Source organism: Theobroma cacao, chromosome 2 (genome assembly GCF_000208745.1).
Source record: "Theobroma cacao cultivar B97-61/B2 chromosome 2, Criollo_cocoa_genome_V2, whole genome shotgun sequence".
In the NCBI taxonomy this organism is placed as follows: Eukaryota; Viridiplantae; Streptophyta; class Magnoliopsida; order Malvales; family Malvaceae; genus Theobroma; species Theobroma cacao.
The window spans coordinates 39,561,931-39,585,059 of NC_030851.1; the positions used below are offsets into that span (position 1 = coordinate 39,561,931).

The following is a 23,129-nucleotide window of genomic DNA, read 5'->3' on the forward strand; positions in this document are numbered from 1 at the left end:
TTGTATCAGGTAAATGGGGAATTTTGGAAAGCTTATAAGCATAAGCATTGTATATTCTATCAAATTAGCTTTTTGAAAAGGGAGTAATGATTCACTGACGAAGTGATATCATAGTGGATTCGATTTAGACTTGATTCACACCAGACACCGGCAGCCCCTCTGAAGAGCAGATAAATAAGGTGGTCGCCGACTACAAGGGCGTCACCTCGCCGAAGAAATAGGCAGGGTGCTTGCTTTACAGGAAATGGGTGATGATTATGACAGTAATCACAAAGAAATGCAAATGCTGATCTAAATTCGTTTGATGCTTGAGTTCAACTAACTGAAACTCGATTCTCTTCATTATAATTAGTAGCAATGGCATTGCCAACAAAAAAACAAAACAAACATTCCCTTAACGAAAAAAATCAATGGTATTTCTCATTTGAAATATTATAGTTCAATATGGTAAGGTCATTGTCCAATAAAGCCAATCTGGGAAGTTGGGGTCTTTTATTCTTTTTCTCATTCCTTAGTTTGGTAGTCAAAGCATCCCTCTTCAACAAGTTTTATGAGCATAAACTTGGCAAAAATTTCCAATTTTCAGTTGTCTTCTTTGTTATTTAAATGTTAGTGGACAGGGCATTGCAGTCCTGTCCATCTCCAGCTTCCTTAGGATGCAGGACTTAAAGCAGCCTTCTGAAAGGGTAGAAAAACAAAAAGAATTGTCAAAAACTTGAGCCTGACTATCCGTTGCAATTAGAGATGATGCAGAAGTTAATAGAAGTTATGGCTGCTCTGTTACAGATCTTACTCTTTTCTGTTCTTCCATGTTTGCCTTGATAAGGGAATAGATGGCGACTCCTGCAATGGCTATTGCAGTACCAATCCCCGTTTGTGTGGAGATCTTATTGCCTGCCATAATTTTTGCAAACATCAGTAAAAACAATGACTGAAATTAACTAGCTTGACCAGTTCGGATGTCAGATCTTCTGGCATGCTTACAATTTGTAGCATTGAACATATCACATACGAGAAAAGCAGGATTAATTACCAAATACTACGATAGAGAAGCCGATAACGAAAACTCTCTTCAATACGTTTCCGACAGCATGTGTAAGGGGTGCAACCCGTTCCAAGGTATTAGTTGCAAGCTGCATTTCTCAGCTCAAAATCTTGTTAGTTCAGGTGAAGTAAAGCTTTGTGGAAAGAGACTCATTCAAAATAAAGGAGCAGTCTAATTAATGTATGATACATACCTGATTGTAGAGATGATAAAACATTCCAATCCAGAATAAGTCAGACAAGAATTTGACTAGACCAACTTTGGCAATGGCATCTCTGAAACCATGTTGCATCAGCTGAGGTCCCTCAATCTGGATGCAGAGAAGATCCATATTAGCTTATGCATAGTGATAACTTGTTTAATCAAAGTGAAAAGTTTGTGCAGATCCTATTGGTTTTCGATCTACTTACAAATATTGCTGGTGGGAGGCAGAAGAAGAGGGCGATTATTGAGATATAAGCATAAACATTTGTGCTATCCATCCCCGTCTGTCAAAAGTCAAAAACCAAAAGATTCAGAATTGGGAGATTAATGGTTGCCAAGCATACTCAGTTTGCAGTAGTTCTGTTCTATTTAGTGACATGAATAGGGTACATATCTGGAAATGCTGCAGTAATAGATATGGAGATTCAAATATAAAGGGGAGGTAAAAGCTCCTTCTCTAACCATTGCTTTCTTTGAATATATGCTTCTATAAGTAAATGCAATGTTTGAAATCATTGCACTAATAAAACCAGTCCAATTGAAAGAAAGTTCAGTCAGTGAGGCCATTGAAACACCTAAAAGGTAGAGTAGAAGGTAACATCAGTTTCAGAAGAGTCGTAAAATGGATGTTTTACATGACAAGATTTTACAAACAGATCGATTCTTTTTTCCAAGGAAGAGTGAAGAAGTAAAAATGAAGAAGATGGAAGTCCAAAAATGTTTACCAATAACAACAGGAGCTAGTGAAAGCCATAGGGGCAGGGGAATCTGGTGGCCTAAAACAAACTGAGAAGCTGCAGCGTTAAAGAATGGCTCCAGGGCTGTGGTAAAAACATAAAACAGCAGTTAGGAAGTAGAAATCATGAATTTAGACATGACTTGAAGCTGTTAGGCTACTGATTGAAAGAAGTCAAATAAGTTTAACTAAACAGAAAGCAGCTAGATCAATGAAAATTTTGTCTGTAGTTGTATCTACCTGCTGTTATCTTCAGATATCCATGCAGTAGTTCAAGGTGTTAAGATAGTCATAATCACAGAATTGTAAAACGCACATCGGAGCATTGACAGAAAACATTGCCATCAAGAAGATTACGAAGAGAAGAACTTCTCACGCAGGATTGACCTAATATATTCTGTTAGAACTGTGAATATCTTATAACTTTTATGATATACTCTTAAACTGATTAGTTTGTTACCTCTATTAGAAAGTTAGAATAACCATGGCTGTATACAAGAATGAGAGAATGGCAGTGTGCTAAGTGAAAGATATAAGGTAATTAACTGACACTATGTCTTAAGAGAACATGGATAAGCACACAACAGAGATATATCCCTTATTAGTACAAAGACCTGCTTGATGCTAAAGAAATTACGCTTAGAATTTTGCCTTTTTCACAGATCCTGTTACCTTTAATAGTGTGAGTGAAGGACACAGCAACAGCTGCAAATGATACATTGGACATCACATGTCCAAGGGCATGGCAGAATGCAACAGGAGTCAATAGCATCAAGAGCTCCTTATCAATTGGCTGGTAACAAGACAGAAACTGTGTTTCTTAGAGGAAAGCCATAGTGTAACATTAGGCAGCAAAGATAGCAACTGAGAAAACTAAGCTTACAGCTCTTTTGGGCAGGCCAACAGCCCAACAGACAAGACAATAAACCACTCCAACTACCAAATGTATAACTGAAACAAAACTGCAAAAAGGGAGAAAGAGAAAGAACTCTCTAGTATTTCAAAAGCCATACAAAACTGCAAAAAATTCTTAATCTAATGATACATCATGATCTTTTACAGAACAAAACTATCGAGCTGGTGTAACATACTATGGATATGGGAAATAATTGTAGACCTTCTTGTTGAGTATGTTGAAGATTACATTTAAGAAGTACCTGCCCAGATTCGCAAAACAATCAATTTGAAAAGCAATATTCTAGCCAGACAAAATGAAAGATAAAGATGTCAGTTTAATTTGTAGAACCTTTTATCATATTTCCTGGGGACTTAGGAGGCAGGAAAGGCTCTTAGGTTAAGAACCCACAATGAAATACCAGACAATTCATCATGGGAGCAAAAGCACAAAGTCATGCATTCTTGTATGAACTCGACCAATTAAATCCCAAGTCTATAATTATTCTTTAGATTTTGATATCTGTAAAAAGGTTAGAAGAAAAGAAAAGATATAGCTTACCACATAAAGAAGAAGAAACCAGTGACCAAAGCAGGAAATCTCTCTGCAAAACTCTTTGAAGGCTTTGCATACCTGCAGTTAAATGTATGAATGAAAGAAAAGGGGAAAAAAGTCACATAAATTAGCAAAAGCTAAACAAAATAAGAGAAACATCAAAGTCATGTGCCTAACCCATCAGAAATCTCAATTTCACGATCATCAGCATCCGCAGCAGCAGCAGCTGCAGCGACCGGGAACTCAACTTGGCCCCGCCGCCTCAAGGTCTGATTCCAACCAGCCAATGTCAAGGGCTTGCCAGAGAACCCTACAGGAACCCAAGCTTTGTTTTTGTCCGGTAAAGGTGAAAACGCCAGGCTCGAGGCCCTGGAAGAAGCTGATGATCGAGTCTTGAGCAAAAGACAACTCGGCAAAACTTTGTTTGTCGATAAATAAAGAGAAGACAACCGAGAATTTGTTACCAAAGTATGAGCCGCGTTAGTGATTGAAGCCATTTTGAACTCAACAAGCAACAGAAAAAGGTCAAAAGACAACTATGGAGAAAAGGGTATCGAAAGAGGGTGTTGGTATTGCAGTATAAGGAGAGACAAAGGAGTTGGGACGTTGAAAACAATGGAGTAAACCTACAGCAAGCGGAGAAAACAGAGAGAGAGAGAGAGAGAGAGAGACAGAGGTTTCATAGTTTTAATATAATAATTACAACAGGTAAGCTTACATGGAAAGCGTGAAAGCCTAAAATCTAGCCGGTTTGGATTCCATTAACATCAGAGGAAGCACCCAATGGAAAGAGAATGAAGAGTAGGAAAAATAATCAAAGAAAAGGAATCTTTCAGCCTGGAGGAAAACTTGAAGGAGAACGTTAGCTCTGATGAGTCAGCATGAAGCTCAAAAATGTAGAAACTGTCGGGGACAAAAGAGATAAAGAAAGGGCAACAAACATGAGTCAGGGTCGTTTTGACTCGTTTTGTCTTTTACCCCAAAAGCTTCCTTCTCAAACTTGAGCAGTTTAGCTGGAGACTGAAAAGCTTTCCTACCCTTCCTTTTCGATACTTCCATGAGCATGTATGCATGACATATCTTAGCCATAACCATTCCCACAATTACTTTTGTCAAACAGTTATGGGCTTATGGAATTTGATGTATGGTAGGTCTTTAATACATTTTTCGAATTCGGCCATGATCATTCATGATGATATGATTAATGAATTACGATAAAAAATTTAATTTCGAATCTTCAATCTATAATATATAAAAAATATAAAAAAAAATTTAGAGTTCTCTTCATCTTATTTCGTTGAATAAAATATTTTATTTTATCGAAATTAAAATAAAATTATAGATACTTTTTATATGATCAAATTTGCGTTAAAATGGAAAATTGTATGGGTTATTGTTGGGTGGCAATGGGATTATTTAATAGTGTTACAACTATAATTTGTTAATAGAAACACAAGGTGGAATCTTTGTCAATGGGACTGAATTGAAAGGGAGGCTTTTGCTTTCTCATAGGATGAACTTTCTCTGCTTAAAATAATGAAAAAAAGAAACTAAGCATGTTCAATGACATAAGTCTTCACTTCTTTCTTTATTCTACAACCTTGTCATGTAACAATATTATATATATCTATATATATATATATATATATTATATGAGATTTTTCTATGATTTATTATTTATAATTAACAGAGAGAATCGGATTATTTCACTTAATTAGATTATAAAATGGATCGTCATTTTGTAAGGACTTTGTTATTATTTCAAACGAAAAAAGAAATTACTGAGAATTAGAAACTTTATTTCGTATAGGTATAAATGTATCTCTAGCCTAATGTCTTTTCTTGGAATTAATCAAATTTATTAATCTTTTTATTTTATAGAAAAGGTTTAAGTGAATTTTATAAATTTTCAAATTAAATCGTCTGAGGGAAGTTATATTCGAAAATCAAAGTCAATAAATTGATAAATTTTATTTATTTCAAGATATTTTCTATTTAATCGCAAACAATTATTGACCGAAAATTATTTTATTTTTCCTAAAATAAAGAAAAAGAGGGAAGATTTTAATTTTAAAAGAGAAAATTATAAATAAGGGTTAGGCGGTGGGCCAAGGTAACGGGCTGAATAATGGGCCAGCCCAGGTATGGAACAAACAAAACAGAATTTGCATGGGAAGTGCATTTCGGATCAAACGAGAAATCCCTAGCCAAAATCGAAAGAAACAATTGTTTTCGATTTCGAGTTTAATCTGAACAAGAACAAACGGCTACTTTCGACGTATTATTTGCTAGCGAAATTGTAAAAATTGATCTCGTATGGAAGGTGGAGGTGGAAGAGAGAAAGAAGAGGAACAAGATGGCGTTTCCGTACACTCCCCTTGCAAAGCTCCTCCTTCCTCTGCCTCATCTCTCCCCAAGGTCTCTCTCTGCGTTCTTGTTTTCTTTTCTTTTTTAAATATTAAAAGTTTTGTTGATGTAATTTTATTATTTTTTTGGTTAATTTTTTTTAAAAAATTTAATAGGAGCAACAACAGGTAGAATTGGAGCTGAGGCTATTGGAAGCACTTGAAATTTATCCTCCCGTCAAATTACGAGGCATGTTTGTGGCATTTTTATTTGTTTGATTCCTTTTTCGTTTTTTAGCTTTGTTTATTAATTGTTTCTATAAGGAAGAAATTTTCTATATTTTAGTGTAAAATTGCATGTTTGCCTAGAAAATAAGGGCAGAGGAAAAGGGATCATTATTTTCCTAGGAAATTAACTGGAAGAGAAAAGAAAAATATAATTTTGTCAGTGAATTCTGAAAGTGATATATTAGTGGAAAGGTCATTTTCCAATATGATTGAAATTGTGAATTGCTATAACATGTTGTTCATGCTCGTGAAGAGACTAAGACGTTTTTGGAGGTATAATGGGAGCATCCATTTTGATCTTTCATCGCATTTCTCCATTGTTAACATGTTGATCAATTGAAATGGTGAATTAGATTTCCGCGATGGAACAGTGTTTTTGCTTTTCCCCATATCTACGTATGTTATATACCCCAAGGAAAGTGTCAGGATGGTGGTGTCTCCCCTTAGCGGATTAACATCTCATTACCTTTAGGAAACAGTACAAACTTTTGTTGACAGAGTAATTGTATGCCTTGTGTTTGGGTAACATTTGCTCTTTAATTACAATATTTTTGCAGAAAATATGTACTCAGGCTGTCAGTTTGTCTTTTTAATGGGAACAAGTATTGAATCGCTGATAGATAAATAATTAAGCAAAAAATGCCTTTAATAAACTATCTATTGCGTTTTTCTTTGGCAATAGAAGGTGAGCTTTTACATCCATTTTTTATTTGACTGTCTATTCCTTATGGTAGATATAGGAACTAATGGTGCTGACTGCTTGTCATGTTTATTGTTTAGGGATCTATGTTAAGCATTAAGTCACTAGCACTTGTGCTAATTACTTATATACAGTAAAGTAATTGGTGAATTCACACATATATGGCAAAACAACAAGGAGTCCTCAACTTCCTTGTTTGCTCTTTAGCAATTGGTCACTACTTGAGTGCACAACTGTAAATCAAATTTGCTTCCATGCAGGCATGCATCGCCACTTTGTCCTCTATGGTCTGATGGAATTCCTGCGGAGAAGGTTTGTTCTGCCTCCTATTCTTATTGCTCCATATCAATCCCCACTTTTGATGCAAAGATTCTGGTTGGTCTTTATTCACTGTTACACTCTTATCTTTTGCTAAATTTTGTCACAGCCTTGACCGACAATTTTCTCCAGATGAGGTTTTGCAGTTGCTCGATCATTTCTACAACTTAGAAGTGCTGGTAACTTATTGTTCAAGATTTCATTTTCATGTCCATCAATTAGTTTCTGTTGAAAATGAGTTTTTCCATTAATTTGTGTCTTGGACATTTCCATTATAAATTGATAAATGTCTGAATCGTGATGTGATCTAAAAAAATGATTATATAGTGGGTGGCTGGGTGCCTAGTTTAACCCTTTGTTTTCACTCATTGTGGTTGGATAGAGATATTCACAAGTAAAGTTTGGCTCACATGGTGACCAGAAAAAACATGGAGCAAATTTTTTTTTCTGGGGTTTCAAAAAAGAATTGGTAGCTGTTGTTAAGTGTTAATCCTTAATGTTGAATGTTAAGTGTATGTATTCTGCTTTGACTATTGGACAAGTGGTTTTGCTTTCGGGTCATAATCGAGAGGTAGTTGTTGCTCACCTGCTCTTTTGCAAATTTCAGAAGCCAGATGATGAAGAGATGGATATCCTAAGTCACGAGGAAGACTTTTGCTTGCCGCAAAGTTATTTTGTCAAGGAAGAATCTTAAACTCGATTTTGGCATCGGGTATTTGTCCTCGACTCGGGTTCTTTTATATGATCTGATGCTTCCTGCTTGTGATCATGATCCTTGATCATATAAGAGAATATTGTAAAAAAATTAGGTTACAATATTGATGGGATGTATATCGGCTCTAGCATCTTTTGAAAGCTTATTTCTGATGCAATCCTTTCATAAATTTGCTCTTAACCCCCTTTTTCTATTCATTTTTGGGAAAAATGTTTATCTAAATACGAATTAAATGACAGTCATGGTATACATGAACATGCATTCTTCAATAACATTTTGAATGCTAATTTGATTTATTTTCATCAACATTTTACCCTGCAAAACGTTTTAAGTTAAATTACAAGAATCCAAATCAAGAAATTCGTCTTTAATCACGGTGAAAAATCAACTTAAAAAAGGAATTAAAGGTTTTTTGTATAATATTTTGAAAATTTTCTGAATAATTTAAGATAATTTAAATAATTTTTTATAAGTTTTTAAATTAATTTTTATTTTTATTTAAATTTAAAATAAATTTTATATTAAATTAATTAATTATTATTAATAAAAAAAATCANGAATTTTTGTTTATTAATTTTTTATTTTATTTTAAATTAAAATAAATTTTATAATTAAAATTAATTAATTATTATTAATAAAAATATCACATGACGTTACATCTTACATATAATGATTGATTTCACCCAATGAACTTCTGTCAAAGCTTTTCATGAACCAAGCTCATCATGTGAGAAAATGAGAATACAAAAGATTTATCATTGTAAAATAAAACTGAAAATTTAACCCAAATTAAGCTTAATGGCCGATCAAAGTCTCTTTATGAGCCCTGAATTGGTTCGGTTTGTTCATCAATTTGTCATTAAATATTGATCTTCATCCGACCTGTTCGTGTTTTCTTTTTTATTTTGTTATTATTTGTGCATAAATTAAAATTCTTTCACACATTTTAATTTTTTACGATAATAATTCACAATCGAAACAACTCTTTCAAAATTTAAATAAGATTCTTAAAAACAAAAATACGTATATATATATATATATGTACGTATATACTTTCACATTTTCTAAATCATTTTCAACTTTTCAACATTAAAGAAAATAATCTATCAATTTTTGGGGCAAACTTAAAATTTAGCAGGCTGTTATTTCATAAAGCCTCCTTCAATTGATTTAACCTAAGTTTGAGCCATGGAAACTGTGACACAAAATAGCCAAGAAGGCAAGGGGGGAGAGGATACAATTATAAAGCAAAATTTAACAAAACAGCCATAGTTTCAATAAGTTTTTCATATTAGACAACATTAAAATAAAAGCAAAAGCAACAGAAATGGGGAAAAAAAAAAAACAACAGTAGTGAAAAGAAAAACATGGTTGGATCAAGAGATCAACTTCATCATCTGGCTTTGCTTGTAGTGAAATTGATCATTAGCATTGTAAAAGGGCTAATAGACTGGTTGATCCAATCCTCTTTGTGAGAAGAGCTATAAGAAGCAGATTCTGCAGAGTGCTAAGAAAACATTGAATTGCCACATGCAGGATCCCAGATTCCTCATTTCTGCAAAAACCAATCAGAGATTTCTTGATGTGAGGAAGGTTAAATGGCAATCAAAATGATAAGCAGCGGAAGAAGAAAATCAGTGCAAGAACTTGCCTCGCCTTTTACCTCAGCTTCTGCAGTAGATTTACCATCTTCACCTTTTACGCTATCTTCACCTGCATTGGTTCATGTAACATCTAAGATTCAATGCTCCCAAGCATGCCAAACTTAGAAATCAACTAAAAGGTTTCATGTTTGAACAGGACAGTGAGGAGAAGATCTAATAATACTCTGTCTATAACATGACAGGATTGCAAGAAATGATGAACAATAAAACAGTGGTACTTCCTGCATTAATATGCCATCATTTACTTTGGTCTTTCTGCTCTTAAAAACTACTTAGCAAGGTGAAGTTCCACAAGATAATGCAGACTGTGCAGTATATAACCAAGTTATTTACTTCAAACTATATAAATACCTCCATCTTCAGGCAAATCAGAAGTCCACAGGGTGAGGTTGTCTCTCAGCAGCTGCATGATTAGGGTGCTATCCTTGTATGACTCTTCACTTAAAGTGTCCAACTCTGAAATTGCCTCATCAAAGGCTTGCTTTGCCAAATGGCAGGCCCTGGAAGTTTCAAATAACAAAATATGTAATGTAAAGGTGTAGCAATTCAGATACTGAAAACCACTTAGACCCTTGAACTAATTATGATAGTTAACATAATTATAGTAATTGTAATACGATTACGATTCTCTCCTAGATCATTAGTCTCCTTGTAACACACACAATTCATAATTCAAGATTTCTCTTCTGCTAACAATGATAGATGTAAAATTTATACCTCTCGGGAGAATTCATTATCTCATAATGAAAGACAGAGAAGTTAAGGGCAAGGCCAAGACGAATTGGGTGAGTTGAAGGAAGATCTGTGTTTGCAGCGGCAGAAGCAGCCTGATAGGTGAAAATAGCAACCAAAAAAAGGCAAACTCAGCTGTGACTGCAGAAGTAAAGAACACCATAATCCAAATACTAGTATGGTCTTATATACCTCATAGCCTTTCAATGACTGCTCAGCAGCCTCTTTCCTCTCCTGATCTGTCTTGAACTCAGCAACATACCGGTAGTAATCACCTTTCCTAAATCCAAATCACAAAACCCATCAAAATTTCCTCAAATAAAAAGTACATAACCTGGAAAAATTGATCAGCAAAAGCATCAAGGAATAATTAAATTAAAACAACGAGGAGAAAGAAGAACTTACATCTTGTAGTAAAAAACAGTGGCTTCACCAGAGTTAGAAGAAGGGATGAGATGCTTGTCAATGATGCCCAAAATGTCAGTGCAGATCTTGGAGAGCTCTTCCTCAACCTTTTGGCGGTACCCTTTGATCAGCTTGACATTCTCTTCATTCCCCTTCGACTCCTCCTTCTGTTCGATCGAAGACATGATCCGCCACGAAGCTCTCCGCGCACCGATCACGTTCTTGTATCCCACGGACAGAAGGTTCCTTTCTTCCACTGTCAGCTCGCAACCGAGTTTCGCTACTTGTTTCATAGTCTCCACCATTTCTGTTTCCCGAAAAATAAAAAAAATAAAAACCCAAAAATCTCAAACGATGAAAAGTTGGAATTCAGATAAAAAAAATCGAAACCCAATGATTCTTTTTCCTTCGTTGTGATTTACCTTCGTAACGTTCGGCTTGTTCGGCGAGTTTGGCCATGTAAACATGAGTCTCTCTCTCCTTCTCTGTATTAGACATTGTTGATAACAGATTGAAAAGAAGACAAAAAAAAAAAAAAAACACGAACAAAACAGAGCGCTTAAAGGAGAAAGGGACAGAGATTTGAGGAATGGGAGAGGGAAAGGGAGGATGAATTTTTATAGAGGAGAGTGGAAGAAGGAGCAAAGTATGGGGTGAAGGGAAGACCGGATCTGGACCGTTAGTTGAAGAAGGAGCGCGCGATTCGTTATTTCTTTGTTATTTCCTCAAACTTGGATTTATTCAATCCCTTTCTGTCGGGGATTGGGCTTTTTTTGGAAAATTAAATGATGCTCCTCACGTGCTCCTTTGCTTTGGTTTTTTCTTTTTATTATTTTTCATAAATTTATTTAAACTACTTTTTTTTTCTAGTTATTTGATAATAATAATAATAATAATCCTTTGGGTAATTGGTTTATAGAGTTTTCAGTCTATTTTGTTTGTATTAATGTATGAACAATAATACATTGTAATAATTCGAGTCCGAATATCACTAGTCTAATAATATTTTGAATCTAAATTATATGATAGTTAAAATTTAAATTCAAGTTATTAACAGTGGTTGACTTAAGGTTTTATATAAATGTTAATAATTATATTTATACCTGTTGTAAGATGAGATATTATTTTTACATTTGAATTGAGAAAATGTTTTAAAAGTAACTCCCAAAATAGTATGTTTTTTACTTCAGCGACATGGGGTTGTAGCTCAAATGGTAGAGCGCTCGCTTTGCATGCGAGAGGTACAGGGTTCGATCCCCTGCAACTCCAGGTTACCGCATTTTTCCCAACATTGATTTATTTGTTTGGTTTTTCGGATAAAATCGAAACCTGGTTCCTTCCTGTTCCTCTAACTAAAAATGTTGACAAGGAGATTAGAACCCCTCCTTAAACCTTTGTCTAATTCTCACCTCCGGCTCATAGCCACCGAGTCAACTCACCCACAACTCACTAACCACCCTAACCCTCCCAACCCCATAACCCCAATCAACCAATCAACTCTCCTCAAAGTCTGCACCATCCTCTACCAACAGCAAAACTCACCTGACTCACGCCTCCACTCGTCCCTCTCTTCTTCCAATCCTTCCATCAACCCTGAATTCTTCCTTCAAGTTTGCAACACTCACCCTTACTCATGGCGCCCCATCTACCGTTTCTTTCTCTACACCCGAAAGCTCCCCCACTTCACTCACAACTCCCTCACCTTCAACAAAATGTTGGACGTCATTGGAAAATCCAGAAACATTGAACTTTTCTGGGAAACCTGTCAAGAAATGGGAAAACTCGGTTTGGTCAATGATAAGACTTTCAGGATAGCTTTAAAGACTTTAGCTTCAGCTAGGGAGTTGAAGAAATGCGTGGAGTTTTTCCATTTGATGAATGAGTTTGGGGTTGGGTACAAGCTGGAGACTTTAAATAAGGTGGTGGAAAGTTTGTGTAAAGATAAGTTAGTGGAAGAGGCAAAGTTTGTGACTTTCAAGTTGAAAGAGTGGGTTAAGCCAAATGGGGTTACTTATAAATGGTTGATATGGGGATTCTGTGATGTGGGTGACTTGATTGAGGCTTCAAAGGTTTGGAATTTGATGGTGGATGAAGGACTTGAGCCTGATGTTGAGGCTGTGGAGACGATGATGGAGACATTTTTCAAGACCAACAAGTTTGATGAGGCAATGAAGGCTTTCCAAATGATGAGAGTTGAGAGAATGGATGATTTGGGGCTTTCAAGTTACAGGCTTGTGATCAAATGGATGTGCAAAAGAGGCAAGGTTGAGCAAGCCAATGGGGTGTTCGAGGAAATGCGCCAAAGAGGGATCCAAGCTGATAATCTGACACTGGCTTCGATCATATACGGGCTTCTAGCAAGAGGGAGGATCAGGGAGGCTTACAGGATTGCGGAAGGGATCGAGAAGCCGGATATCAGTGTCTACCATGCACTAATCAAGGGGCTGTTGAGATTGAGGAAGGCAAGTGAAGCAACCCAGGTGTTCAGAGAGATGATAAACAGAGGGTGTGAGCCTATAATGCATACATACATCATGCTATTGCAAGGGCATTTGGGGAAGAGAGGGAGGAAAGGACATGACCCATTGGTGAATTTTGACACAATCTTTGTTGGAGGTTTGGTTAAAGCTGGGAAGACACTAGAGGCAACCAAGTATGTGGAGAGAACAATGAAAGGAGGAATGGAGGTGCCTAGATTTGATTACAATAAGTTCTTACACTACTACTCAAACGAGGAAGGTGTAGCTATGTTTGAGGAGGTGGGGAAGAAATTACGGGAAGTTGGGTTGTTTGATTTGGCTGATATATTGGAGAGATATGGGCAGAAAATGGCCACTAGAGATAAAAGAAGAGAGAGATATGGGCAGTAGAGCAACAAGGAGAACCTTCACAAAGTCATTTCCCCTTTGCTTTTTAAAGGACAACCTTCCTTATCTCTGAGACAAACTTCTTTTCAATGGGGTTCTGATATCTCTTCTCCAAGCTTTGGCCAGCTTTTGGAACACTACTGCATGTGCATAGAGACAGAAGAGAAAGAGACAGAGCTTGTTTTTGATCTATTTGTAATTATCACATTTCGTGGGGAATTGCACAGCAATGCTGGTTCAATACAAAGGATGAGTTCAATATCAAATAATAAAGAAATAAACAAACTCAAAATTAAGACAAAAGTAAAAAAAAAAAAAATTGGATGAAAGAATTGCTACAAATGCCTTGACCAAAAAGAAAAGGAAAAAGAAAGAAAAAGGAATTGCAGCTACTTCTGCAGCAAACCTCTTTTCTAATCTACAGCCTCTATCATGCTCCTTGTTTCAGTCAATTGATATCTCAAACCTGTTGAGACTCCAGAACAGTATCTCACGTTATGATGCTGCTGATAGTTCATCCTCTGACAAAATAACTACATCAGTTCCGACACAAAATATTAAATATGGATTATCATTTTAGTTCGAACAGAACAGATAGCTAGTGTCTCTGGAAAAATGCTAACTACATCTGAAAATTGACTTCTGCAATGTGCCAACACCGAGGTTTTATAGGTGGATGCAAAATCATTGGACCAATGATACCATCAAAAACTTGAGAGGATCTAATTGGCTCGGAAGCAAACAAGCAGCTAGAAGCATAAATTGGTGAACAAGGCGACTTATCCTGTGGACCTAAAAACCAAATCCAATTCCAATGTCATGAGATATCAACTAATCTAAGGTTCGAACAATATGTGTTATATTTTAATTAGCTGTGCATGCGTGGTTCGGCTAACATTAATTTGTGCATGACTGCATGTGTGAGTTACAGAATGTGTCTTGGTGGGTTAAATAGAGGATTACCAGATCAAAAAAATTGTACACATCCATAGTCATGCGACCTCCAGGTGCTAGATCAGTCATTTTTTCACAAATGGTTTCTGACAAACAAGTAGCCGCTGATCACTACCATTCTGAAGGTCGATCACCCTTGCATCCCATCGTATCTGTGTAGCATGTGCACGTGCCCACTCTATAGCTCCCAATTTATCAGAGAGCACGACCCAACCCTGCAAACAAACATCAAAGCACATATCATGTAGATCAATAGTTGTCCAAGTAATAGCTATTTCAGGAAATATTCATTAATACAACAAATTCTATGATGCATGCAAAGAAATGGCATTGTAGGGCATTGATTAAAAGTATTATTTTCCTCCAAACAATCTAACAACCAAAGGAGAGGCATCAGAGGCAATTCCTGCATTAAAATGGAATGAGACAAAAAAGGGGCACTGCATTAAATTTCAAGAAAGAAAAGTAACGATACCTCAGGACGCAGAATTCGATCCATCTCTACAAATAAGTCCATCAAACTGCACCTCTCTGAAGAGAGATGTGAGAGGAGCCCATTCGCATGAAGCATGTCATATGTCCGAGGATATGTTGGGAATGGTTCACACCTGAGAACACCAGACATATCAAATAAGCCAAATTTGTATTCAGCATTTGACAGCTGGTATGAGAATTGAGTTTTCTTGAAAACACAACTTTTGAATGTTCAACTGGAGCATACAAAACCAATAATCAAGTGACCACCTTTTAGACCTCATTCATACTTTAAGACTTTAAAGTTCAGACTCTGAAAGAAAATTTTATCAGTATAGTTGGTAAACCATGTCTTTACATTTTCTTGAGTAACTCAAACAAGTTAGATGCCACTGCCTAAATTGAGCAAATACATCAAATAAGCTTTACGAATTAGTCTCCATTCAGATGACAATTCATATTCAGAAGTTTCTATAAGGATATCATTTAATATCTTGTAGGTTCAGCCTGTACAGAACATTCACACACAATGGCCACTAGTGTTCAAATTTAAAAAATAAACTCAAAAGAGAGAAAACTCTACACTCAGACTCCAAATGTAAATTTTATTAGCAGTCTATTACAGTTAACCATGTCTTTACTTCTAAAAACTTGTGAAGATTTATACCTCAAATAATGATGTCAAAAATTGAACTCCAAACCAGCTTATAACTATCAACTTAAACGAATTACTTTAATGAAGTTAAAAAAAAAACTAACCAGTCGTGCAAAACACCAGGAAAACCTCGATCAAGGATGAGAGGAAGTGTATTGCGTGCACTAACAGGCACAACATTCATCACCCACACTGATTTCTTTTCCTCCAGGAATGCAGCATTCAAACCCCCATAATGAGCATTCATGTCCATCACATTGCGTACCATATTAAATGGAGGCAATGGGTCTTCATCACCTGGCCTCTTGGGATGGTCAGAAAAAATTAAGGGTGTGAGCAAAGACCAATAGTTTTTTAAAGCTGATTGCCAAACTTGCAAGTCATCAAAGAAATCTTCTGTACTGACACCTGTAAGGATGAATTTACATCAATATACAAGCCAAATAAAGCCGTCTAATACATACACTGTGGATGGAACATTGCTACACAACAGCAAAATGAAAAGGCAGGTGCAGGGAGAAAAGAAATTTTGGGTTGGAAAAATACTTTCCGTGAACTTCAAGCTCTGCAGAGCTCAAATGTGAGCTAGAGGACCTGTTCTGAATGGGAATCCAGCGTTTGCTGGAAGCTCCAATAACACATGGCATCAAGGCCTGATAATAGGGAGCATCACGTCCTTCTTTGCAAAGGGGTACATCATTCTGCTTGCTATATTCAAGAAAAAGAAAGAGAAACATCAGTGCAGGTCTGATAAGTTAAGAGGAAAAAAAAAGTATACAACTAATTCAAAGTAAAAGGAAAATATAACCAAAATATCATTTTACTGAATTGAAAGCCTGTTCAATTATGCAATTGAATTATGAGTTACTCAGAGAAGAGTGAAAATTATCGGTCTATACTCACCGAGAAGTATAGCAATGAGCATCGGCAGTTTTCTGCCAGATGAAAGTCTCATCTTGCTGAGCAATAAGACTCCAACAAATTTTTTCAGTGAATTGTTCCAATGGTGTTAACATGTTTCTTTTCTTCATACCTGTTGCACTTCCCTGTGGCTTACTTGTGGGCGAGGTTAAAATAAAATAACCTCCAGGCTTGAGTAAGCGATCTACTTCTATTAGAAACATCCCCTCTGCTTTACAAAATCATAGTTAGAATGCAAAGCATGGGTAATTTTACGCCAGCTAAACTTGCTACTTAAATTTACTAAATATAGGTGTGAGCATGGATTAAGATCATACATACATCTAACAGTAACACATTAGATGATTCAGGCTACATGCATTAAACTTTTTTTTTTTTTAATATAGTCTTTGTCATCAAAGGGTTTGAAAGAGGAAAATTTCAGCACTCAAATACCTTTCATGGCTAGCAGTTCGTAAATCTCTTTAGGGTTAAAATTATCCAGGAATTATTGCTGTAAACATGGTGCATTGGTGCAAAGCACTACATCTCTCTACCAAACAACTCTATGATGAAACACGGCATAGAGATTATCAATAAAATGTAGACTAAAGCAAGATCTCCCCAAATAACTTTGTACAAGTCAAAACAAAGAGTACTGATAAATAACAGAAAGTAATCCTACTCTTAAAACTCTGAAAATACCTTTCTTGTCCCAAACAATCCCACACTGAGCACAATGAACCATGTCAAATGACAATGATGGATGTGGAAGTTGTCTTGATACGAAATTGCCAATCATTGCTGGAAGACCTCTCTCAAGAGCTAACTGAACTTGGCTTCCAGTTGCCTCATATGCAGCAATACAAAGAGCCATCAATTGTAGTGAAACTAAATGAGCTCCGAAACTTCCAAATCCGCAACCAATATCAAGTACAGTGCGGACCTGTAATCAAAGATAGGAGTATTAAATACTGATAGTTTTACTTCCCTTTGAAGACCATACAATATCTTTCTCATACTTGTTAACACTACCATGCTAAAATATTAGCAAATATTTGATTCAAGAAATACCAAACTCTCAAAGCTCATGGTACGCCAAAGGACTAAAAAGAGTAAGAACGTTTTATAAAATGACATAGAGACTTACACCGGCTTGAAAAAAATCAGAGTCACTTCCCAGTCCCATCATCTCTGCAATCTGACGAGAATAATCTTTAACACCATCAAAAATTAAGCCATCCTCAGAGTGAAAAGCAATTTGATTCTCTTCAAGCAACATCAGTCTAGACAAGTTGTTAAAAGATTAAAAAGGTATATTAGAAAGCTGGTCCTGGTTACAGAATGATCAAAGAAAAATAAATATAAGCTGCTACAACGAACAAACACTAATGAATTCTAAAAGATAAAGTTTGTAGTCAAAGGAGATAAGCCTGATACTTTCTCTACTTTAACAAAGAATTCAAATATTTACTGCATACCTCTTTGTCATGCTTCCAGAGGAAAGAAATTGATCTTTGGTTATCTTCACATTTCCACTCCATATCACATCCCTACCAGCTGGCCAACGGAGTGGAATCTTATAATCCTTAGGAGGGCGAACTAAACACCGCTTTCCTTGCCTTGAAGCTTCACAATGTCGATCGAACTCCTCTCCATCTTTAAACCCTACTAACAAATTTGCCGTCACATTGTAACAAGGAACATAATTTTCTCTTTCTTTGGCACAAAGATCAAGCTCCCTTTGGCGACTAGCTCCCAGTGAGAGAGTTCTCAGCTCAAAATAATCGACTGCCGCCTGCTCCTTTAGCCTTCTATAGTTTGTATAAATCTCAGGTACAGGAGTGGAAGTTACAGAGTCAAAGGTATTAGATGATGACGATCCAAAGACTGCAATCAGCGCAAGCACACTAACAAAGCACAATAACAACCAACTGACCGGCGGTCTTGGACCGAAAATGAGGGATAGTTTATTGAGCCAAGGGCTTCTCATGTCCAAAGCTTTAAACAATCGAGGTTTGTAAAACCACTAAATAACCAATCCCTTTAGCTTAAATCTCCAAGAACTGCGAAAACCATAACCTATCATTACATATAAGCTTCTGTATATGTTACCATGAAGCCGGACAAGTCCAACAAGCATTGAAACCACCTCCTCTACACTCCTCTGTTCACCGATCTTTCACCAACCATCACAAGCAACAGAAAGCAAAACAGAACAAAATCCAGGTTCACTGTAAATCCACCATAAGCAATATCAAGAAAAATCACAAAAATCAAGCTGAATTTTAATTCCTTATTACGGATCAATTATTCCACCCGAATTGAACGGCCTAAAACCGAATTACCAACTCCTAATCCAAACCATATGGAAAATTTACGCGGTAATTTATCAGAATCCAAACAGAGCCGATCGGAACTCAATTTTGAGTAATGCCGACTCCTCAGTCTCCAGCAAGTGACCAATCGCATCAAGCTGCAAATGATCCAACAAAAGATTAACATTCAAAAGAAGGAAAAAGTTTATAATTCTTTAACGGTCTGTTCGGTTGATGAAATGATTTTCGAATCTAACAAACAGTTATCAAAGCTTAAAACGGAAAATTCACTACACTCCAAATTCAGAATTCCTATTCTTGGAATAAAATGCATCACTTTCCGTATTTAGAATCCTGGAAAAGGAAAGTCAGATCTCAGAAAGGAAACAATACCAGATCAAGATCACTGGAACCAAAAAAAAAGAAGAAACGCAAGCAAATCAAAATGCGAAAACCATTAAGAAAAAACAGAAGCAATGAGGGTTTACGTGTGGAGCGTAGCGTATACCGGTGGCGATTCACCTTCCGAATTGACAAATGGAGAGAGCGACAGAGCTAATGAGACAGCGAGAGAGAGAGAGAGAAAGAAACAAAGAAAAAAAGAGGCTAATTTTATGGTTAATATAATCAGATCTAAAGGCTCTCACTTTTAGACAGACAAACAGGGAACAGAAATCATTTATTATTGCAAAAAAAGTTATTTTAATTAAATTGATTTAATTAAGCAAAGCAGAGGTTCAGGAATAATTGCGTGCTTTGCAACTCTTTTTATTTTTCTGGAAATAAAAAAAAATAAAAATAAGATCGTGTTTGGTTAATGAACTACGCTACCCCTAGTGAAAAGAGCTGGAATAACAGGTGGCTGATGATTCATCGTTGATAGGCCGGGTCCTGATCTTCATCTGTGGGGCCTGGTGGAATAAACGATTCTGATTTTAGCCGTCAAATTAGTGGGAATTAACTTTTTCACTTCTTTTAATTGAGCGCCTAATGGAGGCTACTGCCTCGGTTCTCCTCTTGTCTCCAATTATTTTAATCTTCAAGCAATTAAATTAATCAGGGAATTAATTTAATCTAGCCCATAATTAAACTGTCAAACCTTTATTAATGAGTTTTTGGTCTAGTTTTGATACATTAATTACATACACATTTGTTAAATATTTTGATATTTATATACAGTGAGATAGAAATAATGATACTATTAAATATAAATAAGATTATCGGGATAATCTTTATCTACTAAGAAAAAATATTAGATTTGAATTCTAAAATTATAAGATAAGACGAACGATCTGTATCTTTAAGATTGATTATTCATCATAAGTTATATTTTTTTATACATACAATAAATATGTGTGTAAGCGCGTGTATTTATCAATGTGCCGTTATTCCTAAAATTACTCTATCTCCTCTTATTCAATAACATTTTAATGTCTCGTATTTTGGTATTTTTCTTCGAACTCTTTAGTAAAGAGTTTCTCATTAAATAAGCTGTACAATTAATATATAGGGTCAGACTTTATGTTAGATTTTAGCCAACTCTTGTACTATACAGGATTTTGTTGATTTCTTTTTCTTGAATGTAACAATTATGTCATGTATAAAGTTTGTTTGATTGCAAGAGTAATTTTTACAGTAATTTCATCTAAAGGGAAAAAAAATAGAAGGGTTAATTGAGTTGGATGGTTCAGCTCCGTTCGATTCCAGGTTGGCCGTAGCAGAACATGAGCTGTGACCCACTGCCATGCCCCAGGAAAAAGTTAAATTCCCCTCATCTAGGCGCAGGGGTTTAGCCCACAGGCCAACCTCAAGTGGAAATATCAGATAGGGTCACTCAAGGTGTCCTTTTCTTCCACCAAATTAGCGTGTGGGAAGTCAAGGAAAGCTCAGTTTTCAGGGGCTGGGTTTCCAATGATTCCGGGTAAAAGTTTACTGTTCCAAAAAATGAGGCTAAATCCTTCATGCCCAAACTGTCAGTCAAAGAATTGGGAGACTTTTTTTTTTTTTTTTGACAGAGCAAGCTTTGGGACACTTTGATCATTTCAATGGACTATGGAGCCCACAGCCAGGTGTGGGGGCAAAAGCTTTTCCTCCAACCTACCATGGGGAGAAGCATCAGTTCGTTACTGCAATAATTGGTACTTGTTCAGCAATTTGGGGTAATGGCAGAGAACTTGATCTATAATACCAACAAACTCTGCAACTCATTCAGAAAATTCTAAACTGTAAAAGTAGAACAACTCTTCCATTATAGATGCAAATAACAGTGATGTTCAAGAGTGCATGTGCTCACTAATTAGACACCTAATCATTCTTTTTTGATACAGTTGACATCAAAGATCAAACACATTAACAGATCCTGTAAAAGTAAATCACTCTCTTCATGACTCTCAATGCCAAGTCTAAAATAATTTTGAGACAATCTAAAATGGTTCTTTAGAGAAAATAACAGTAGAATGTAAATTACTAAAACCTTTGACAACAATAATTACGGTATAAAAGTAGGGTACTTACCCTCTTTCAAGCAGAAGTTCCTAATTCCCTATTCAGATAGTCTACAAACATCCTTTTTGCACTGTCCGCATCGGATGGCGGAGGTCGCCCACTCAAACTTGTTTGCCCTGTTAACTTGATGAATGTACGCCGTAGCCTACGTAGCTCTGGCAACCCAACTGATCTGGAAATATCGATACTTGGTAAACCTTGGCCGATACAAATACCACCAAGAGGTCCTCCGGTTGCCTGGGATTGTGCTTCCACAATAGCATTAATCACCTCCTGTGTTGCTCTGTCCAACTCGTACAAAGAATTTGCCTCTGAAAACCGCATATTTTGTGTAGCAATGGTCGGCTGTAAAATCTTAACATCGCGTGATTTCGAGTCCACTCTTTTCGTCAAATAAGAAACCACGTCTGCAATGGCATCGGAAGATTTCTCTACTCCATCTTTATGAGGCCACAACTCATACAAAGGTGAATCCCAGCGATTTCTTCTATCTGGTTTCTCAAACCTTCTAACTAAATCTTCAAATATCGCATCATTATATGCAGCCTCTCCCTTCTCCCTACGCTCTTCATTCCATTTCCTACACTCTGCTTCTTCAACATCACAATATAACACACAGTACCTTATTCCTGCAGCACGGGCCAAACACCATAACTCGTATCTATAACCCTTGATACTGTTCAAAGAATCAACTATAATAATATTATCTCTGGAGACAGATCTATCAACTTCAGACCTGAGCACTCCCCGTAAATTCTTCTCGGCCGGCATATTAGCATAGCTCTGATTGCGATCAAGATGAAACAAAGTTTCATCAATGATCCTAACTGTCTGTTTACATTCTGATTCATTCAGAGCTTCAGATAGACATTTCGCAGCAGTAGACTTCCCACTGCAAGGTTGCCCGCAAATTACCACCAATGCCATTTTTTTCTTTCAACAGAAAAATTAGATTCAGACCACCAGTCACTTAGCTGCTGCTGCTCGAAAATTAACTGTTCAGAAATCAAGTAAAACGGTTCAAATCAAGATCCTTTGCCTCAATTGTTCATACGATTTCCTAAAACCGTAACTTTTCTTCAAAGTTTTCAGATTAAGAGATCATTCTTTTGTTCATTCAAAATCAGCCAGCTTTCATAGAATTAAGAAAATCACTGTCGAAATAGTAATGGGTCTCTAACCTATGTAGGTAAAGGATAAGAAAAACGAAACTACAACAGCCCAGAAGCAAAGTAGATATATCAAAATACCCAGAAACAACTTACAAAAGTAGTAATTCCAGATAAAAATAAGTAGTCTTATAACAGCCCAACGGTGAGAAAAACAGGGAAAATGAAAGAAAAAAGAAAAAAAAAGTCTCAAAGTGATTATGAAACCTAAAAACCCTAACTAAGAGATGGGAGAAATTACCTTTGCTGAGATTTCAATAGCAGCCAGTGAGGGAAGGAGGGAGGAGAGGAGTCGACTTGGCAGAAATTTGCTGAGTAAGCGAAATTGCCTTTGGAATGAGGATAGAAAGGAAGTCTTTAAAAAACGACGTCGTACGAAATAAGTGGTCTAGCGTAGGACAACAAAGCACAAGCCCAAAGGCAGACGTTTTCTTTTTCCTTTTTTTTTCTTTTAATTGGGTTTTCTTTGTTCTTTTTATAGAGTTATCCTATAGGAAATTACTTTATGCATGAAGAGTAGTGAAGATAATCCGAAATAAGTTGAAAAGCTACATCATCACCTTGGACAGTAGTGAAAGTAATCCGACGCCAGTGTCAAGATTCACATATTGATTTAAAGTAAATAAGTAAGATATAAGTGTTTTTATCGACCTGTTAAAATGCAGTGACTTCTAAATATGCATGT

General features: G+C 36.2%; 6 protein-coding genes and 1 non-coding gene across 9 annotated transcripts; 3 read left to right on the forward strand and 4 right to left on the reverse strand.

The window, feature by feature from the left end:
- LOC18610271 (triose phosphate/phosphate translocator, chloroplastic) lies at positions 314-4,416 on the reverse strand. The gene is made up of 12 exons (XM_007045829.2): positions 3,613-4,416; positions 3,442-3,513; positions 3,077-3,142; positions 2,869-2,947; positions 2,658-2,778; positions 1,975-2,070; positions 1,712-1,824; positions 1,456-1,533; positions 1,239-1,355; positions 1,034-1,133; positions 794-894; positions 314-678 (listed from the first exon to the last, which is right to left on the reverse strand). Exons 1-12 carry the CDS (start codon positions 3,930-3,932, stop codon positions 652-654), a joined length of 1,290 nt encoding a protein of 429 aa, XP_007045891.2. The 5' UTR covers positions 3,933-4,416; the 3' UTR covers positions 314-651.
- LOC18610272 lies at positions 5,602-8,073 on the forward strand. The gene is made up of 5 exons (XM_007045830.2): positions 5,602-5,853; positions 5,958-6,030; positions 7,029-7,080; positions 7,196-7,265; positions 7,694-8,073. Exons 1-5 carry the CDS (start codon positions 5,752-5,754, stop codon positions 7,778-7,780), a joined length of 384 nt encoding a protein of 127 aa, XP_007045892.2. The 5' UTR covers positions 5,602-5,751; the 3' UTR covers positions 7,781-8,073.
- LOC18610273 (14-3-3-like protein GF14 iota) lies at positions 9,000-11,333 on the reverse strand. Of its 2 annotated transcripts, none has more exons than XM_007045832.2 (7): positions 11,025-11,333; positions 10,603-10,909; positions 10,390-10,477; positions 10,183-10,292; positions 9,817-9,965; positions 9,465-9,514; positions 9,000-9,356 (listed from the first exon to the last, which is right to left on the reverse strand). In XM_007045832.2, exons 1-7 carry the CDS (start codon positions 11,098-11,100, stop codon positions 9,351-9,353), a joined length of 786 nt encoding a protein of 261 aa, XP_007045894.1. In that variant the 5' UTR covers positions 11,101-11,333; the 3' UTR covers positions 9,000-9,350. The 2 variants fall into 2 exon arrangements, with proteins under 2 accessions (XP_007045894.1, XP_017971117.1); XM_018115628.1 differs by having other exon boundaries at positions 9,453-9,514.
- Positions 11,799-11,871, forward strand: TRNAA-UGC. Its single transcript has one exon. It is a non-coding gene; the product is annotated as a tRNA-Ala (tRNA).
- LOC18610274 (putative pentatricopeptide repeat-containing protein At1g26500) lies at positions 11,803-13,788 on the forward strand. The gene has a single exon (XM_007045833.2). The coding sequence runs from the start codon at positions 11,961-11,963 to the stop codon at positions 13,470-13,472; it is 1,512 nt and encodes a 503-aa protein (XP_007045895.2). The 5' UTR covers positions 11,803-11,960; the 3' UTR covers positions 13,473-13,788.
- Positions 13,648-19,414, reverse strand: LOC18610275 (probable methyltransferase PMT5). 2 transcript variants are annotated; one of them, XM_018115626.1, is made up of 10 exons: positions 19,259-19,414; positions 17,934-18,928; positions 17,603-17,738; positions 17,158-17,398; positions 16,456-16,681; positions 16,103-16,260; positions 15,657-15,960; positions 14,899-15,031; positions 14,433-14,638; positions 13,648-14,261 (listed from the first exon to the last, which is right to left on the reverse strand). In XM_018115626.1, exons 2-9 carry the CDS (start codon positions 18,443-18,445, stop codon positions 14,489-14,491), a joined length of 1,860 nt encoding a protein of 619 aa, XP_017971115.1. In that variant the 5' UTR covers positions 18,446-18,928; positions 19,259-19,414; the 3' UTR covers positions 13,648-14,261; positions 14,433-14,488. The 2 variants fall into 2 exon arrangements, with proteins under 2 accessions (XP_017971115.1, XP_017971116.1); XM_018115627.1 differs by lacking the exon at positions 19,259-19,414 and adding an exon at positions 19,164-19,223.
- LOC108660935 (protein KTI12 homolog) lies at positions 20,991-22,859 on the reverse strand. The gene is made up of 2 exons (XM_018115475.1): positions 22,686-22,859; positions 20,991-22,270 (listed from the first exon to the last, which is right to left on the reverse strand). The coding sequence occupies exon 2, from the start codon at positions 22,200-22,202 to the stop codon at positions 21,291-21,293; it is 912 nt and encodes a 303-aa protein (XP_017970964.1). The 5' UTR covers positions 22,203-22,270; positions 22,686-22,859; the 3' UTR covers positions 20,991-21,290.